The sequence below is a fragment of the Lampris incognitus genome, chromosome 13, assembly GCF_029633865.1.
Source record: "Lampris incognitus isolate fLamInc1 chromosome 13, fLamInc1.hap2, whole genome shotgun sequence".
Classification (NCBI taxonomy): Eukaryota; Metazoa; Chordata; class Actinopteri; order Lampriformes; family Lampridae; genus Lampris; species Lampris incognitus.
The window spans coordinates 35,688,879-35,708,527 of NC_079223.1; the positions used below are offsets into that span (position 1 = coordinate 35,688,879).

A 19,649-nucleotide genomic window follows, 5' to 3' on the forward strand; every position below is an offset into this window, starting at 1 on the left:
GAACAAGTTGTCACAGGGTGTTTATGGCAAGCTAAAGCTGCATCTTATTTTTTTTAAATAAGCCTATTAAGGCTTACACTTGGATTTGTCAGTAAGATAAATAATGTCAGTAGTTCCATTAATCCTTAAAAAAACCTAAAACTGCTGATGCACATACACAAATATGAATCAAAAGGTGCACAATAAACTTAGATACACAAAGTCCCATCTGATGATAACACCTCATCTGAGCATCTTCCATCTTTCTTCTATCTTCTTCCATCTTTGACAGATCAAGGCAGATCAAACAAATCAACAAATCCTGCAAAGGGAAGGATATATTGCAAGTCTAGAGCAGTTTTTGAAAACTCACTAGAAGCTTAACCGTTCATTTAATGCTTGATAAATTGCCTTTTCCCCACTGGAGTTAAGATGCTAGAGTGTGGCTGTATCAGATTTGGAAAACAAAGCAAAAACGGCGAGTTCAGGTAGATGCTACAAACCTTGAAGGGAAAGCCAGATGTTATTGAACTTGCCTGAGCCTGCTCACTTCTACATGTCCGACGGAGGGACGGGGCTCTGGTGGGTTGTGATTACAGAGCTGTCAAATAAATGTATTTTTAATTTCATTCTCTACCCTTGCCTCAGCACTTGGTAGTACAGCCATTTAGAACACGTAAGCACGATTTCATCATATACACAATAAAAAGCGAGCTTTTCAGAATGCACCGGGAATGTTCTAACTACACAGCTAATATCAGTTATTAGCTAAAAAATCTTGACGGACAATCGTTTCTAATAACGCTGACATTACCTTCACTGCTTCAAGAGTTATGTCGACTGTGAGTGGCATTTGCTGCAACTGCTTCGGTTATTAGATGACACATTTGCAAATAATAAACTGTCCAAAAATGTGTAATTTGCATAAGGTAAATTGGTGAGCCGTGGTAAAGATCTGATTGGCCGCAAATCTCAACGTAGTTTAGCTACCTCGGCGTTGTTGGCTAGCTAGCTTTACGCTAGGTGCCCACAGATAGCATTAACACTAATTCAAACCGATAAAACAAACAGTGCTCTGTCCATTGAAGAGGCGGATACGAATTACAAACCCCAATTAATTAAAACAGCTGAATTTAATTTCTTATATTTTTATCAAATATTAATTCAACTGCATTATTTGGACAAGTGACTATTCTTGATGTCGTCGCTCGCCTCGTATTGTTTCCATTTCGGATCAGAGGTAACAATTTGACGGCAAGGAAATTGAGACCAATCAAAACATTTTCTTCGGGAAGGTAGGCGGGATATAATCTCCGTATCCTAGCAACGTAGCCGTAAAGGAGTTTACTGTCGTGCAAAGTCTCCAGACACTCAGACGATTGGTCTGTCTTTCCGGTGGGATGTACTAGTGAAATACTACAACGATGTCTATCAGCTCTTGGGGAAGATAAAGACGTTATAGCGCTGAGAGGGATTTTTTTTCTTAATTTTGTCACGACAGTGTTTTAGTTTGTTCTAAAAAAAAGCTGCTGACCAAATGAACAAGTGAACAAGTGTGTATGTAAATGAATAGAAAGAAACCAGAAATAACAGCTGCCATAGAACTTCCGAAGCTATTTTAGCTACACTATATTGCTATTCAAGGGCAGAACAGTCAATAATAATAATAATAATTTGAATATAAAAATTTTATTAAAATATCATTGACATTAGCAAAAATATTGGCATTGGAATGTTTCTGAGCTCAGAAAAGATGTTTGGTACAGGATGTAATATGATAAAGTGCAAGCATTACAGAGTGCAAACATTCATAAACTACTAATTATGTAAGGGGGAACTGAATAGTCTCATTGTGCTCTAGAGTGTAAGGTCAGATGAATACAGTTGTATATTTCCAGGGAGACAGTGTATAGTGAGCAGGTAGGTAGATGGTTTCTCTGCAATGGTCCTTAAGAAAATGGCTTCACAATCTTCATTGAGATGTAGTTCTGGGGATACAAGAATGAATTTAACAGTTATTGAATGAAGTTAAAACTGCTCTTGTGATCAAAGTAGAGCTACATTTTTTGCATACTTTGCACAAATTGGTTTACGGGCGATAATGCAAAAGAATTAAAACTGGTAGTCACAAAGTATGAAGTAAAATGTGAATCAGGGAATAGCAATATAATAAATGATCCTACAGGAAGAGAGTAGAGCAGGATCCCGAGGAACAGCAACACAAGGATAAGGACAATAACGCCTATGAAGATCCATTTGAATCTGCGCCACACTATGAATTTCATGGTTTTGCATGGGCTTGTGAACCAGAAGAAGGACGTATCAGGGCGACTGTTAAAGGAAACAAACACAAGTGACAGTGATATATTTGCATACACGTGCAAAATAATACAAAAAAATTCAAGCTCACTTAATTATACTTTCAAATACTACATTCATGTAACTCATTGCTTTCAGGAGACACATCCTCTTACTTAGGTGGATCCAGTTTGGGATTCATGTTGGGCTCATCTCTGCCTTTTCCAGCAGGTCTCTCCTCCATCTCCTTTTCTTCCACAATTTCCAATGTCATTTCCACTTTCCCCTGTAAAATATTGAATCACTGTCAATAAATGAAGACAAAAAAGAAAACTACTCAACTGAAGATAGTATTGTACACTTACACCAAGCACATGTTTCCCATCCTGCTCAATCATACATGGCCACCAGCCTCGTACAGACTTCTGGGAGAAAATGGAGTTGGGCACTGGTCTTTTTGAGACAGATGAGCCAGACATTCCTGGTAACATTTTCAGGCTGCACTTTTCTGGGGTCTTGGCAGGAGGAATCAAATGGAGCAGGTCCAGCTCCAGTGTGCCTGTGTCAGGTCAGAGACAGATAGACAATATTTTTAATAATTATACAATTTTTCTGCCTCATTCAGTACAATGGGTTTTAGAGCAGTCTCATCTCACCTAAATAGTCATCAAGGGAAAATTTGTCATTGTCCCATATCTGGATGATTAACTTAGGGGGTATCCTGAATTCAGTTTTGTCCAAATTCCAAAAGTGTTCCTGGAAAAACAAGAAGAAATCAAGTCCTATGTTGATCATCATATTTTGTCACTGCACCATTCTGCAGTGTTCAAGTTCAAGTACAACTTTATTGTCAAGTGTATTAGAATACAATGAAATTCTCGTGCTCTGGCTCTCTCTGCCTTAACACAAGGGACTCAAGGACAAAGGACACAAGGACACACCATCCTCCAAAAAAATAAAACACTACAGACCTACATAGACTATGTACACAATGAATTCATACATTATATACACAATATACAGTGCACAATAACACAAAAATGTAAGGTGCATATGGGTGTTTCAGCTGTTCAGCAACCTGATTACCTGTGGAAAGAAACTATTACTGAGATGGGCACTGTGTGATTTGATGCTCCGCTAACGTCTTTTAGATGGAAGGCGAGAGAACAACATGAGTGGAGTGACTGGTGTCCTTAATGAAGTTTTGGGCTTTCCTTTTGCAGTGAGTTTTATAAATATTATGAAGTTGTGGTAGTTCCATGCCAATGATTTCTGCTGCTGCTTTTACAATCCTGAAGCAGTCTGCAGTCCTGGGCAGTCAGGTTGCCAAATCACAGTGATGTATACAGCCTGTCAAGACACTCTTCATGGCACTGCAATAAAAGTTCATAACAGTTTTGGTACTCATACCAAAACTCTTGAAACGCCTCAGAAAATAAGTTTCTGCTGTGTCTTCTTCAAGTTGGTGTTGAGAGATCATGTGGGGGTGTCTGTGATGTATAAACCGAGAAATCTAAAACTGTCCACAATTTCAACAGATGACCCATTGATGGAAATAGGAATGTGATTTCCTCTCATCTTTCTAAAATCAACAATGATTTATTTTGTCTTACTGACATTTACAGAGAGGTTGTTATCATGGCACCATATGGTTAAATCTTCCACTTCCCTCCTATAGGCCCTCTCATTACTGTCGCATATTAATCCAATCACTGCAGTGTCATCTGCGAATTTAATGACACTGTTGTCATATTTGGCAACACAGTCGTGTGTAAACAGACTGTACAATAGGGGAGGGACTAAGACAGCAGCCCTGAATCGTGTCAGTCCTAAGAACTAATGTAGATAATAATAATGATAATAATAATAATCCATCCATCCATTATCTTAACCGCTTATCCTGCTCTCAGGTGTTGGTGGGATGCTGGAGCCTATTCCAGCAGTCACTGGGCAGCAGGCGGGGAGACACCCTGGACAGGCTGCCAGGCCATCACACAGGGCCGACATACACATACACACACACACACACACACACACACACACACACACACACACACACACACACACACACACACACACACACACACACACACACACACATTCATACCTAGGGGCAATCTAGTATGGCCGATTCACCTGACTTACATGTCTTTGGACTGTGGGAGGAAACCGGAGCACCTGGAGGAAACCCACACAGACACGAGGAGAACATGCAAACTCCACACAGAGGACGACCCGGGACGACCCCCAAGGTTGGACTACCCCAGGGCTCGAACCCAGAACCTTGTTGCTTTGAGGTGACCCTGCTAACCACTGCGCCACTGTGCCATCCCCATTTGGTCATCAGTGATGAAAATAATTACTGTGTGATTCCACTCACTTTCCTAGAGACAAGACAGAGTTGCTCAGTGGGCAGGTAGTCAAACCCAAAGATGAACCTCCAGTTGAAATTTCCGTCACCATCAAGGGATCTATAGTGGACATCAGTCTTCTGCTTGTCATCCTCCATTCCTGGCATCCATCTGGGAGATGTGAAATAATGACGACTTATTCGATATAGCTATATGTAAATGAGTAGAATAGGTGAACAGATGTAAAACCGGAGTATAACACAGCATCCACAAAAAGACAACAGAATTAGATTGCAATCAAGGAAAATAAGAGGTTTGTATTCAGTTTGTAAAAATTAAGTATTATTAGGGTAAGTTGTGAACCCTTTGACGTAGATGTCACTCATGTTTTCTCCAGTAATGCTTGTTTCATCCAGTATGACGTCAGTGGTGTTCCAAATAATGGCCCGCAAGCAGTACCTGTTTAAAGTAAAACATCAAAAATTATTCTCTGACACATTATATTCATTTTTTAATATTGAATATCTAATAATGTATCATTGGCTCCCTACTGCTTGGCTTTGCGTGGTGTGATATCACATGGAGGTCCTGGCAAGCCCAGGTTCTTAGGGAAGATATCCACCCACATCTGAATACGTCCCTACAACAGCAAAAGCCCAACCACAACCCAATGTCACACATTACTTGCATGGAGCTGTACATTAGTGTGTAAATCTACCACTTCTGCTAACTCTGTTCATACAATTAAGCTTTTTGTGTTTAACCTGGGATAGTGTTGGTTGATAGCTGCTGTACAAATTCCTGGTCTCCACATGCTCTGGTGCCAAGCCCTGGTCTCTGAGGACATGCAGAGCAAGTCTTTCTCTGGCAGGGCCCAGATGCTGGTGGATAACTTTGTCTGTCTCTGCACAGACCACAGCACATCAGATGCCAAAAGGATGAGGACAAGAGGGTATAGCATATAAGGAAACCCCTCACACTACATTTTATAGTCATAGATCCCTTGCACATGTATATCAAAGCAAATTTTGAAATGTTAAGAAACACAGACATAAAGAATTTAGATCAACATCCATCCATCCAAAACACAGTTAATGTAGGTAACCATTTTAAGTCTTAAATAGCAACCTAATAAGATCAAAATAATGATTAGAGTATGACATTACCAATGTCTAATAGGCTGTGTTGTTTTCCAGCAAATGACAGTGAACTGCCATCTTCCTGTATGCGTGGAGGAGGGATGCCCCTCAGCCTTGCCAGGTTCTGGAGGATCTGTAAAGGCTTCAGTTGGTCCCTCCACTGGTTGATCCCAGAGCTGGAGGGAAAAATGAGATTCTGAAATCTTCTAGTAGCAATTTTTCCTTCAAAACAGAAAACAAGTCATACTGCATACATTATCCAAGTGTGGTTTTATTGGTCTAAAGAATTGACTGTAAGAGACTATAAATGGCTGTGATGGACTGGCAGCCTGTCCAGGGTGTCTCCCCGCCTTCTGCCCAATGACTGCTGGGATAGGCTCCAGCGTCCCTGCGACCCTGAGCAGGATAAGCTGTTTGGATAATGGAATGGAATGGAGACTATAAATGGCAAAAAAGGGTCTGGTGCCTGACAGTATGGCAGCTCTTTTAACCCTCTATGATTCAGTCTATAGCCTGAGATCCTCAAACCAGTCCCTCCTTGTTCTTCCAAAGTCAAGGCTCATATCTGTGGGTGAGCATGGGTTTGCATTCAGGGCCTCTGCATTTTGGAGCATGCATACCAAACTAGCACATAACAGCCTATTAACTATTTTGTTTTAAATCTTTTCTAAAGAGTCACCCTTTTAGAACTATTTCTTGTAATGCATCAACTACATCAGTAAAATGTAGTTCAACTGAATTGAATTGAACTGAATTAAAATAAAATAAAATTCGCAACCTTTGGTTGAATTTCCACATAATATTTGTCAATGTGTAGTCATGCTTATGGAACATAGTTTCATATGCATTAAAGCCTTGTACCTGTAGTCAAAGAGATTATGCACATGCACATAAAAAATGTTGGAAATTTACTCACATGCAATAAGACTGTGGAAGGCCACAGTAGGAGTTGAAGCGAGAGAGCAGCCTGTTCTCCAAGTCAATGACTGTCTCACCCACTTTTTCATCTCGACTGAGTAAGTCATAGTCATACACAGCAATCTTAAGATCCTTGTCATGAGGCAAGAAACAGGACATCTCAAACATCCTGGAGGAAAAAGAAAACACTGTGAAATACTTTTTGTTGGGCTTTATTTACTGTATAAACTCTGTGAAGAGACTTAGATATTATATCTGAGACTGAAGAATACAAATCTTAACAGTCAATCAAGACCTTTTATGGTGTGTACCTATCGTTGTCTCACCTCCCAAACTCTGGATTAAGGGTGTTTGCTTTGTAGTTATCCCTGTCGTCTACTGTTTTCCTCCCCAAAGAAATCTTAATGTATGGATCACACTGAAATAGGAACAGAGAAAGATAAAAAAAAAGAATCTTAGCCATCTTGGTAAATTTTTTTAAGTACCATGATAAAACTCATGAAGGCTGAGTCATAGGATCAGGTTTGCTCATTGCTTAGCTGGTGGACTTACCATGCCGTTGTTATCCTTGGGCTGCAGGTCAATACAGCGTACCACATAAATTCTGACCAAGCACTCCTGAGGCCCACTCTCGGGCAGTTCTCTGAACTGTCGAGGCGGCGGGGGGACCCCTGGGTCATCTGACAGAGGGTAAACCTTGAATGACCCCTGTGACATAAGAGGGTCAAGATTTAAGACAATAGTTATACATAACATTGTTGAACAGAACTTGAGGAGAAAACATTGCATTATTTCTACTTTAAAGTTACATGGGAACTCTGCTGATTATTCCAAGCTCCCATAAACAATGCTCATCATACATTCATTCAGATACTGCCAATGTATAGTCAGTGTACAGTGATGTGAACTGCGGTCCGCACTCTCATGGTTTTTTTTTAATGTCTTTAATTCCTGTAATTTCTGTAATTCCTGGCACTGAATTAGATCCATCCATACAGCCAAACTGCTTATCCTGCTCTCAGGGTCACAGGGATGCTGGAGCTTATCCCAGCAGTCATTGGGGGGCAGGCAGGGAGACATACTGGACAGGTTGCCAGTCCATCACAGGGCCAACACACACATACACACACACATTCACACCTAGGGACAATTTAGTATGGCTGATTCACCTGACCTACATGTCTTTGGACTGTGGGAGGAAACCGGAGCACCCGGATGAAACCCATGCAGACACAGGGAGAACATGCAAACTCCACACAGAGGACAACTCGGGATGACCCCCAAGGTTGGACTACCCCAGGGCTCGAACCCAGGACGTTCTTGCTGTGAGGCAACCACACTAACCACTGCACCACTATGCTGTCCTACATACATAGTATATATACATACCTACGTACATATATGTCAAATAAAATTCATAGTCATTTCAATGACCAAGTACAGTGAATTAGATCTCCTTTTTATATATAACATTAGTGCCAGTATGTACTTAACTATATTAACATATTCCTTAATTTAATTAATTTATAGTCATCAATATATAGTTTTATATATATATATATATATATATATATATATATATATATATATATATATATATATATATACATATAGTCATCAATAACATATAGCCATTTTTATTGCAGTTACTTGAATTTGAATCCCATGGTGTCGAATGGAGATTGAAGTTTTGAAAAAACACCACCAGAGGGCAGACAAATTCTAGGCACAGTAGCAGGAGCCTGGCAGCTGCTGCCCACATCATGATATCGGGGCGTAATGCTGTACTTCAATTCCTAAAAAGATTGGCGGCATCACCTTGAACTCTCCCACCACTGAGGGATCATCCTCCTCATCCTCAGTCTTCCCTCGCTGCAACTTGAAGGTGCTGCAGAAATCAGACAGCCCCTGGAACTCAGGAACTTCCTCAAGATCGCAGTCATACACCTGAGAAAATGTACATACATGCATACAAAGGCACAGAAACACACAGATAGATACAGAGGAATTTATGTTGACACAGAGCATTTGGAACAGTTTTGCCTCAAGTTGTTACCATGTTTTTGGAGAACTCTGATGACACAGCCTCACCTGTAATGTATCATATCCTTTCTTCAGGTAAGGTCCACACTTCTCCTGTTCCCCAGTGGAAGCATAGAACTTGCTCCACCAGTCTACTGCTTCGTCTTCCTGTAAAAGATAAAGAGATATTTTACTTTAATTTATCAACGTTATTATATTTTAGGACGGTAATTATCAGTGGACATAAAAAAAGACATTTCACCTTTTCTGCATGCAACTGCATTGTGGAGAGAAAACACAGAATATTTAGTTTTAGAACAAGGGGTTGAAAATGAGACAAAGACTGGTTTACACTGTTGATGTGACTGTTTACCTCAGTATTCAGAATGTGTCTCTCCTGAATGTCTATGACAACATCTCCCTGGGTAGCTGTTATCATTGCCACTAAAGATTCCACAATAGGGAGAAAATTAGGATGAGTATTGTATGTATCCAATGTGTTTATGTGTCCACACATGTGGGTGTATCAACACATGTACTACTCAAGGACGTACTATACCTTTAGCCGACATGACTACATCACTGTTGATGCGATATGGGTCACAGCGATACTTCTCTAGTGAGTTGATGGTGCACTGTCCCACTATGGGTTTCCTACCAAAGGGTCGGTGGTCTATCACCTTTAGCACTATGGGAGGGGTGTACATCTCCTCTTTGGGCAGTAGCTAGGGGAAGAAAAAAACAACAAACTGTGCAGGAAAATGTGGAACAACTAGATGTATAATAGTGAAAGGTGTTACAACATGACCCCTAGAGGTTTTGATTTCAACTACAGCTGGGGGCCATACCACTTTAAGAAGAAGCACAGACCCGGGGAAGTTGGGATTCTTTTTGAAGTTCTTGACGACAGCAGTCTGAACAATCTCACCGCCACATTCCACTATCAAACTGGGGGAAGAAACTGTGGCCAGCTGGTAGGGCTTCATGTTCCTCAAACCCCAGGTCAAGATCTATACCCAAACACACACATTAAAACGTGCATAAAATATCAGAAGATAAGGAAAAGGAAAAGAAAAGAGAAAGAGATCAGTGCTGTGGGATGATAGGTCATAGGGAGAGAAAAGTAATAAGAGGACAAAATGGTGCTGATTTGAAACACCAAAAACGTCCTTTTGCAACCTCAGCAGAAATCTCTGGGGTTGGGAAAGTCTTGTTTGATCATGTAGTTTGTGTGAAAGGCATTTATAGGAGCTGGCAGGCTACTGCTGATAACTGGTTTTGCATACCTCAATGGCTGTGAGCTGCACCACAGGTCTGATTCCCTGGGGAACCATGTAGAGCGACTCCCCCCGTCTGGGCGGGACCAGGGGAAGGTTTCCCTCGTTCATCTGGAAGCAGAACGTCAGCATCTGTGCTAAGCTTGAGATCTTAATTTCATTTTCAGGCACAGCCTGAGGCTTTGTTTTAGCCCACAGATCTTTATGTTAATGTTTATCTTTCATTCATAAGTTAAACAATATGTGCCACTTTACCAACAAAGAGTGTGTATGTTATTCATTCGTCGGGCCCAGTCTTTTCCCTACCTTTTCCTTCAGTAGGAGCTCAGCACCCACCAGCATCTCTCCAGCACTGCGGCCCTTCTTGGTGATTGGGAACCACAGAAGCTTGGGGGTGACAGCTACACTGGGGTTCAGCTTCACTAGTGGGGGGCATGTACAGCGACCGAGGGGCTCATCTTTACCCTGTTGCACAAACCAAAGCAACAGACACTCGCACACAAAAAGATTGACCAAAGTACAACAATATCTGCCGTGAACTACAAACCACAGCTTGCAACAGAAACCTCTCAGATGCAATTGAAAACATGGCTGATTAAATATACTGTACATACAACTTGATCGCAGTCATACAGCTCTAGGACTACATCAGGGGGGTTGTGGGCAATCGTCTGGGGGTCTCCGTAGATTTCGATGTTGTCAAAAAGGAGAGTCTGGTCCCATGTGGGGTTCAGTGTAGCAGTTATGACTTCTGTAGTTTTGCTGACATGTAGGAATGACACATGGGCATAGGGATCTGGAGAAAACAAGGACATGCTAAAAAGTGTGATCTTAATGAAGTTACTTTCAATGTGGTTGTCACTTCTGTAAATTATAAATTACGTTTTTACAGTTTTTAATATCGTTGTTGACTGTGAGTGTCCTCAAACTTAAATGTACTTGTACTAAACCATATTTTATGCTTTGCTGATACCTGAGAAGCTGTCCTTGTCCATGGCACAAAGATTCCTCGCTTGATAGACGTACACTCTCAGATGGTACATGCACGACTCTAAAAGGTAACTATATTTATCAGTATATCAAAGCACATCACCACATGTAACATTTCTTATATTACAGGTTTAAGCTATGGCACCTACAAGCCAAAGACATTAAGCAGGTTGTTCAACTTGGTTTGCAAGAACATGGTGTGCAATGTTACCAATAAAATGAGCTAAATCTGAGAATGAGGGCTGTGTTTATCTGTGACCATTACGTTCATATCATCGAAAAAAAACCAAACAAACAAAATAAACTTAATATCAGGGAGCTCACAGGCAAGCATGTAAACAACATTTAGCCGACTGCAAAGAAAATGGACACATTTGTGTAATGTACCAGACTATTTCATTGTCTATGTTGATTGGAGTTTCATTCATTCATTCATTATCCAAACTGCTTAACCTTACTCAGGATCACGGGGATGATAGAGTCTATCCCAGCAGTCATTGGGCGACAGGCGGGGAGACACACTGGATGGGCCACCAGACCATCACAGGGCCCGCCCACACACACACACACACACACACACACACACACACACACACACACACACACACACACACACACACACACACACACACACACACACACACACACACACACACACACACACACACCTAGGGACAATTTAGTATGGCCGATTCATCTGACCTACATGTCTTTGTACTGTGGGAGGAAACTGGAGCACCCGGAGGAAACCCATGCAGACACGGAGAGAACATGCAAACTCCACACAGAGGATGACCCGGGACGACCCCCAAGGTTGGACAACCCCGTGGCTCGAACCCAGGACCTTCTTGCTGTGAGGCGACCGCGCTAACCACTGCGCCACCATGCCACCCGGAGTTGGGGTTTTTTGTTCTTTAATTTCATTCTTTGAAAAACAAGTGGTATTCATCTTTTCATTAGGCCTACTTTACTATTTCATCAGGTTGTGCCCATTTTAGCACTCAAAGAGCTGTTTCATGTTGTGCTGCATGTTGTTGATGTTAAAGAGATTTCTAGGTAAAAACATTCTGATTACTTTTACTCTCATCACAATATTCACAATATGATCCTATATCCATTCTTGTAAGGTGATATGAGTTTGGTGGATGTTTGGATTGACACTGCTATGTTACAGACCTAACAGGTCAAATGGGGTATTTCTGCAATTTGGTTGTTTTTCCTCCAGTAACGTTGTAGGTACCCCATGACAAAAATAAATAAATAAATCTGGCACCCATAATGACAGGATAGCAGATAAGCTGATAATTATAAAAGTCAACTTATTTATGAATATTTTCCACTGGTATGGTAGTTAGTTATCTCGTTTGGGCCAGTCAAATAGGAAGTACCATTCAATGGGTCAGCACAGGATCTTTAATCAGTGTCAGTGGCTGAGAGTGGATTCAGCATAACTTCTTACGGTTAAAGTGGCAGGAAACAGTGGGGGTGTTGGCACCAAACAATTTGGCTGCATCCGTTTTACTGGTCTTCTCATCCACATCAACACCCTTTTAACAGAAAAAAGGGAAAACATCTTAAAATAACACATTTGAGCAAACACTTGAGCCTATACAAAAATGATGATGAACCTAGCTGATTAAACGCTGGACAAAGAAGACACGTCTATCTTGCACAACAAAAGTAAACTGGCTGAATGTTTTTGCCAGTTAAAACCACCTGACAGGAATGGCCAGATGTAGAAGAATGAAAGGATATGACTCAGATCACATAGCCCAACTCAGATGCCGTGGCAATAGCCTCAGTGGGGCATTTACAATTCAAATTAGAATACACAGAGGACGAAAGACACAAAACAAAATCTGGCCAGCTAGACCCGTATTGTTTGTAGACAAATGCTACCCACCAAAGCCCCCTCCAGTCTGAAAATGGCAGAGGCCCCCATGCGGTCTGATGGAGCCATCTTTCTTCTCCAACGACGACGTCGAAAGGTGTCAGAAGAGCGCTCCTTCCTGTGGAACTTCCAGCCAATCAAGGAGGAGTATTCCCAACCTTCTCCTGGGTCCCGCCTCTATGAAAGACAGACGGACAAGAGAAGAAAGAGTAAGTAACCCCAACCCCCTCGAATTATCATCTACATCTTGCACCTCCTAAATCTCTTCTCCTCCTTCTGCTACTCATCCTCCCCACACAAACACCTCAGTGACAGCCATGGAATCAGATGTCTTCCTTCTTCGTCTGATGAGTCTCTTCCTGCGATGGACATGATACATCTTCTCTGCTGCCACCCAGGATTTGGGTTTATCATCGGGGGGAATGGTGACGCCATACTCCCAGCCTAGCTCCAGAAGATGTGTAAACACACAACACACATATGGACACAAGCAGATATGCTTTCTTTGAATCAACAAGATAGTAAACTAAATATTATAAAATTCATATATGAGCAATATATAGATAAGATTCTGATTCCACTTTTTTCAGGTGGATGTTCTCTACCTTTCTCATCTACTGCCCTGTTAATGTCAAAGCTCCAGTCATCCTCACAGGTCCATCCGGGATGACAATCAAACTCTCCTGGGCTTGGAGCCTTTTCACCATTCTGTACAACACAGGCAATGTCAGTCAGTTTTACATGTAACACATCAAATCTACATTGACAATGCTGTGACTAAAGCTATATCCATAATACTGTAAAATACCCAGTACAGCAGTGCCACAGAGGAAGAATTATACCTGTTTGCATAGGAAACTACATGCAAAGTTGTAAAAAGACATTTGTTTGTTTGTGTTTTGGCCCAGTAAAAAAATCCCAATTGTCCTGAATGCAAAGCTGTACAGAGGAATCTGATAACCAAGTGCACGGGAAGATGTTTTAAGTAGGGGGGCTGCAAACTAAAATGAAAAGTATTGTGGCGAGCCGGTGTGGAAGAATGAGTTGAGAGGCAGGGATCTCTTTTTAATCGCAACTCCCGTGCCCCCATACACTGCATGACTCCCCCGAGCACTCTTTTATTCACACGGACCAGAACTGACAACAACGTAACGAGTCCCCCCTGCCCCCCCATGTCGCAAGTGGCGACATCAGTCCCAGTCATGGTGGTCTCCTACTTAGTTCGAGTCAAACCCACAAAACAACAATTCAAGAATAACCACAACATGAACATCACATCATTAAAACACAATTTAAAATCTAACATTAACTGTCCCATCAGCCATTGCGCTCCCCCAGCAGAGAACCGCCGACAATCAAAGCGACCGCCTCCCCTGGTCACTACAGTATTACGGTCATTGTCTTGTTTGTAAGGTGCGTGTGTAGCAGATTTGGAATGGAGTGTTTATTCACTTTATTATTAAAAATGTACTTTCCACGCAGCCCTAGCCCAATGTTTAAAATAAAGGTATGGGGTTTTTTTTTGTTTTTCTTTTTGCATTTGTACATTAGGAAAAGTTAGGCATACTGTTGGGTCTAAGATGTTACACAGCCACCTGTCACTACTGGGGGGGGGGGCACACCCACCACTAGAGGAGGCTGGAGCCCCCCAGCCTCCGTGCTAATGCTGATAACAGCCAACTTTCAAATGGAAAAGCTTTAGTCTTGTTATCTACATCGACATATTTCATATAGTGAAATACGGGTTGTGGAGGGGTTGCGGCTGTGGTATTTGGAGGGAGATGAAAGGGAGTTTATCAGCTCTGAACACACCAAAATCCTCTACGTCTTACCACATCCGTATAGGGCTCAGAGGCAGGCTTCCACTCGCCACCGGGAAATCGTGTCTCGTTCTGAAAAACCTCATCTGTAAACTCTGTGTGGCCCGCATCGGCTTCTGTCAGCAGGCTGTGGAAACACAGACGTGGGTCAGGGAGCCCTTTTGTGACTCAGGGGGCAGCTATGTGGAACAGCAGTAAACAGACTGGAACGGTACAGGAAGAAGCTTTTACAGAACTAGGAGTATTTACATGAGCTGTGGTGGGAGAATATAAACATCATAGAAGAGGGAGCCCTGTTGGTGAGTGAAGGAGACCTCAACCTAAACTCAGAGGATCGCCAAAGTTTTAGATTAATGTCCTTTGACTGTGCTCTTGATATGGCTTTGTTTTTTTTCGATTATTATGATTTCTGCTAACCTGAGGTAGTATATTCCAAATATATAACAACACTATATGTATTACCACAACAGGAGGTTTGTACTTAAAATTGTACTTACCTTCTCTCTGGGTCAACAAACCAGTCTTCCTCCCATTCCCATCCACGTGGAGGCATAAAGCGCTCCCTCTTTAGTTTCACCTTCCCAGTTACATCTGAGAATTTATGACGACCCACCAGGCCTGTGGTTCCCCACTTGCCAAAAACTTGGGCCTGGTTCTCATACTGCAGAAAACGGTACAAGTGTGTTTGACAACAGGATACTAGCGAAACAATCCAAAGTCCACTTATTAGTGCAGCAAAGACTCAATGGTAAAAACATCCTCAGAAATGACTAAAACAGGGAAACAAGCAACAAAGTTGAATATTTTCTATTTGATGTACCAATAAAAAAACAAACAAAAATAGTTGATCTAGCTACCATCTCAGCAAATACACTGAAGGTTCCCTCGGAGAAGCTGTTAAACTTTTTCTCATTGGCGGAGAGACCAAGCCACATGTTGACTCGGAGCTGAACAGGAATCTTTACCCCTTTGTTTTTATCCATGGGGTACTGGAAAAAGAAAAAGAAAATGGTCTTGTTGTCAAAGCTCTTTGACATCAATCGTTGCTTGAATCACCTTCGAGAGCATGTGTTGTTAATGTTAAGTATCGACTGAACAGGTCACACTGGATCGGTACCTGCATGAAGATGGTCTGCGTCCTACCGCAGTGTTTTCCACAGGCTTGCTCACTGAAGGTGGAGTGGAGGACCTGGTTGGCAGGGACTCGGGCGTAGGCCACCCGCTTCTCTCCCCTCAGCATCCAGATGATAACATCTGGCATGCTGTTTTGGGGCTGATGGAGCAGTGGAGGAGGGATACACAGGGTTACATACACATGTACTCTTATTATAACATAGAACATTTTTATTATAAAAGCCCCCCCGGCAGGGCACTGACTTGCAGCAAACAACACAATAACTAAATTCACCTGTACCTCAACAGGATTTACGGCGCACATACACACAGTTAACGCCAACAGCATATTAACTAAGCTATACATTCACGTGCAGTTTCCTTGAGTTTTCCAGTAGGACTTTTGGGGCTCTGTTGTTGACATGAATGACAAAGCCCTTTGACTATGCGACAAAAAATGCAAAGTTAATAACAGCGACATCACGCAGAGGTTCTGGCTTAGGGGTTTCCTGAGCCCTTGGGCCCCTGGGACTGGTAGGCCCGTTCGGTAATCCAGCCATGCTTCCGGCAAACCAGCATCATATTTTTGCCACGGCTGGCTTCACATATCTAAGTGTACGGAGTCAAAGTGTGTGTATTTGTCGAGTTTTTTTTGGTTTTTTTTTTGTCCTTACCTCCTCTGCTAGCTGCTTGAGTCTGTCCAACCAGTCCTCGATGTCACTAACAGTGGCCTTTACATCAGTTGCTTCTTCTTTCATGCGTTCAGCCACCTGTCTAATGTTAACCACTGCAGCATCACGCAGTTTCTTTTTCTGCAGGTCCAGCACTGTCAGGTTAGACTGGCCCTCAAGCTCGGGAAGCTGGAAACTGTCATACCATGTGTCAGTAAATGCAAAGGAGAATAACAATTTCTACAGAGTGCAGGAAATGAAATTGTACAAGAACAGAATTCTTTTCAAGGCAGCTGCCCACTGATATACTGTACTAGGCCTGTCAGAAATGATCACTAGTTATCCGTGTTTTTACTGAATGGCACGGATCCATGCAAGTCACATGTTCATCGTAAGATTATAGGGTTAGTAGTCAGAACTTGAAATTGTTTTACCTGCTGAGGTCATCAATTAAGTGGTTAATGAGTTTGAGCCAAATCTCCGCCAGACGGGTTTCGGACACCTTGGCTAAGATGGCTGTTTTTAAAGACGTGAGGTGGGATTCCTGATAAAAAAGGAAATTAAAAGTGTATGTACATAAAGAGAGCATCCTGAGCAGTGGACTGCATGCAGAGACACAGGCATGGACACATGGAGGACAAATCCACAGAATGTGGTGAATTAGTCACTATAAGAGTTAGTGTGCTCTGTCCTTACCAGTCTCTCAGCGACACAGAGGATGATGTTAGCAGAATCTAGCCGATGGTTAATGTCTTCCCAGTATGAGTTGAGGATCACTACAGGCTTAGTGTCAGCCCAGGGCAGATAATAGTAACGATTTCCTGCAGGACACACAATAAATATACCCAATCATCTCAAACACAAGGTGCCAAGACAACCGCTCACTCTAAACTTGCTGTCTATGTTGTTCGCCATATATTTATACATTTATAAAATCTGTTAATTTCAAACCCTGGTTTTCACTGGATATCTGTGTACACAGTGTGATGATCACCACTGGGATGTGGAGGAATCTTAAAGGGAAACAATCAGGATTTCCAACACCATCTCTATATGTACACTATGTTGTACGGATAAAACCTCATGAGCAACCATAATGCTGAGCAGTCTCTTGTGTGTTTCTAAGATGCCACTGAAATTGTGCAGAAAAGTCACTAGTGGACAATCCATGAATTGGTAACTTTACATGGCAATCAGTGGCATTCATTACAACTGTATGTTGCACTGTCATTTGCATTTTCTTATACTTGCACGATGTAGCCTATTTCGATGTAGCCCACCGAAGATAGCAGCAAACCAGGATCTAAGTGTAGTTTTCACATTCACGGATGCCCTCCAGTTATGTCACTGCCAAACACTTTTCTGCACAATTTCAGCGGCATTTCAGAGCCACATATAAGACTGCCTCAGTATTATGGCTGCTAATGGTACTGTAACAGTGTACGACCATGGATGTGTAGACTCGCTAGCCCGTTGGCTAATGCAGTGGTTCTCAACCTTTTTGGGGTCCTGGACCCCCTGCGTATTTTTAATCTACCCTGAGGACCCCTCCACCTGATCTTGGGGGAGGGGGGTTGCAATTTGATAGAAACAGTAGAAACTGCATTTTAAATTGCATTATAGCATTTATTCACTCTTTGGGGCAAAAATAAGAGCTTTCAGTTGTAACTTAGATATAGTTAACAAAACAGAATTCTTATGCAGTAACTTTCAGATATATGTAACAACATAATTTTTATGCAGTAACTTTTAACAATGCAAACGGGAGCGAGATCTCTTATTAAAATACAATAAATTACACTTGTGAAACAGATGTAATTAGAGAAAAAAGTCCTGTTACCCTTTATAGTTTAGGTAGATAAAGGTCTCAGTCACATTTGAGTAAAATAATCCTATTTCTATAAATGTCATAGGATCTTTTTTTTAAAGATATTTTATTTTCACGGACCCCTTGCAATTACACCACGGACCACTAGGGGTCCGCGGACCCCGGTTGAGAAACACTGGGCTAATGGGTCCGACCCTTTAGTTGACTGGTTAGCGCAGTCGCCTGTGGTGCGGGGAACTCAGGTTCATTCGATTCCAATGCTGCCACCAGCGAGAGAATTCAGGTAGCAGGTGGACTCAAACCTGAGTTCCCCGCACCACGGGTGACTGTGCTAACCAGTCAACTAAAGGGTCGGACCCGTTAGCCAAAGGCTAGCGAGTCTACACATCCTTGGTCGTACACTGTTACACTACTCCCAGCTCCCCCTCATACCTCTGAGTGCATATGCATCCTACCGCTGCCACCAAATGTAGCTGGAGAATTCAGGGGGCAGGCGGGAATCGAACCTGAGTTCTCTGCACCACAGGCAACTACGTTATCCAGTCATCTAAAGGGTCTAACCCGTTACCCAACAGGCTAGCAAGTCTACATAACCGTGGTCGTACACTGTTACACTATGTTATCTATTACACTATGTTATCTATACAACATATATAAAGAGATAATGTTGAAAATTGTGATTTCCCTTAATGTATGAGCACTTTAATTGTGTATTGGTGTTAAGGGCTTCTTCTCACCATCAAACACAGCAAAGCTGTACTGGGTGGTAGATGCCAGGGGTTTGCAGGTCGAGTCCAGCTTGTTGCCGTAATTACCCATGCTGACCTCAAACTGTATTGGCTCGCCTGGTTCTTGAAGCATGCAGGCACTATGGAACACAGCGCAGAGGGAGTACTTCCTCCTCCGCTGATATTTCTACCCCGGGAAGAAAACAAAAAGGTCATAGTGGTGTCAGGGCAACAACTCCACCAAGAAACGATCTCATCAGATCTTGTACTAACACACATGTTCTGACTCTCAGAAATTCATGCTTCACCCATGAATTCAAACCAAAACTACACACATGGCCCACTGAACACAAATGAACGAGGTCAGATGAACAGAAAGACAGCAGAGTCATAACACTACAGGGTCTGGTTGATGCAGTCTCTGTACCTGTGCCACCAGGATGTCATCGCTGGATATATCATCCACTTTCTTCTCAGCTTTTCCCTCCAGCTGAGTGGACAGTTCAATGAGTATCCTTCCCCTGTAGGCTACTCCTTCACCCTACACAAAATATAACACATAATCCAACATACATAGTTGGGCTGAACAATATGCTATTTCAGAATCAATGTCGCAGTATACCC

General features: G+C 42.1%; 2 protein-coding genes across 3 annotated transcripts in view; both read right to left on the reverse strand.

Moving 5' to 3' along the window:
• parga (poly (ADP-ribose) glycohydrolase a) overlaps positions 1 to 1,198 on the reverse strand; it is a 51,365-nt gene extending 50,167 nt beyond the window's left edge. Inside the window, exons 1-3 of one of the 2 annotated variants that reach the window (XM_056291657.1) lie at positions 794 to 1,198; positions 483 to 580; positions 222 to 301 (exon numbers count right to left, since the gene is read on the reverse strand). In XM_056291657.1, the coding sequence (XP_056147632.1) occupies positions 222 to 262 (41 nt within the window). In that variant the 5' untranslated portion in view covers positions 263 to 301; positions 483 to 580; positions 794 to 1,198. The remainder of the gene's footprint in view (positions 1 to 221; positions 302 to 482; positions 581 to 793) is intronic. The other variant, XM_056291658.1, reaches the window with a different exon arrangement.
• Positions 1,199 to 1,655: 457 nt separating this feature from the next.
• The window catches only part of myofl (myoferlin like), a 29,624-nt gene continuing 11,630 nt past the window's right edge, over positions 1,656 to 19,649 (reverse strand). The window contains exons 19-54 of the mRNA XM_056292160.1: positions 19,453 to 19,566; positions 19,035 to 19,212; positions 17,166 to 17,290; positions 16,904 to 17,013; positions 16,473 to 16,665; positions 15,803 to 15,958; positions 15,543 to 15,674; positions 15,183 to 15,346; positions 14,698 to 14,812; positions 13,471 to 13,573; positions 13,170 to 13,309; positions 12,878 to 13,042; positions 12,434 to 12,521; positions 10,958 to 11,035; positions 10,599 to 10,780; positions 10,291 to 10,449; positions 9,994 to 10,095; positions 9,556 to 9,717; positions 9,267 to 9,432; positions 9,081 to 9,151; positions 8,970 to 8,984; positions 8,777 to 8,875; positions 8,504 to 8,632; positions 7,238 to 7,393; positions 7,012 to 7,103; positions 6,684 to 6,854; positions 5,795 to 5,943; positions 5,393 to 5,532; positions 5,180 to 5,268; positions 4,992 to 5,087; positions 4,658 to 4,799; positions 2,934 to 3,033; positions 2,643 to 2,836; positions 2,454 to 2,563; positions 2,163 to 2,310; positions 1,656 to 1,967 (exon numbers count right to left, since the gene is read on the reverse strand). Coding sequence (XP_056148135.1) covers positions 1,929 to 1,967; positions 2,163 to 2,310; positions 2,454 to 2,563; positions 2,643 to 2,836; positions 2,934 to 3,033; positions 4,658 to 4,799; positions 4,992 to 5,087; positions 5,180 to 5,268; positions 5,393 to 5,532; positions 5,795 to 5,943; positions 6,684 to 6,854; positions 7,012 to 7,103; positions 7,238 to 7,393; positions 8,504 to 8,632; positions 8,777 to 8,875; positions 8,970 to 8,984; positions 9,081 to 9,151; positions 9,267 to 9,432; positions 9,556 to 9,717; positions 9,994 to 10,095; positions 10,291 to 10,449; positions 10,599 to 10,780; positions 10,958 to 11,035; positions 12,434 to 12,521; positions 12,878 to 13,042; positions 13,170 to 13,309; positions 13,471 to 13,573; positions 14,698 to 14,812; positions 15,183 to 15,346; positions 15,543 to 15,674; positions 15,803 to 15,958; positions 16,473 to 16,665; positions 16,904 to 17,013; positions 17,166 to 17,290; positions 19,035 to 19,212; positions 19,453 to 19,566 — 4,572 coding nt within the window. The 3' untranslated portion in view covers positions 1,656 to 1,928. The remainder of the gene's footprint in view (positions 1,968 to 2,162; positions 2,311 to 2,453; positions 2,564 to 2,642; positions 2,837 to 2,933; positions 3,034 to 4,657; positions 4,800 to 4,991; positions 5,088 to 5,179; positions 5,269 to 5,392; positions 5,533 to 5,794; positions 5,944 to 6,683; positions 6,855 to 7,011; positions 7,104 to 7,237; positions 7,394 to 8,503; positions 8,633 to 8,776; positions 8,876 to 8,969; positions 8,985 to 9,080; positions 9,152 to 9,266; positions 9,433 to 9,555; positions 9,718 to 9,993; positions 10,096 to 10,290; positions 10,450 to 10,598; positions 10,781 to 10,957; positions 11,036 to 12,433; positions 12,522 to 12,877; positions 13,043 to 13,169; positions 13,310 to 13,470; positions 13,574 to 14,697; positions 14,813 to 15,182; positions 15,347 to 15,542; positions 15,675 to 15,802; positions 15,959 to 16,472; positions 16,666 to 16,903; positions 17,014 to 17,165; positions 17,291 to 19,034; positions 19,213 to 19,452; positions 19,567 to 19,649) is intronic.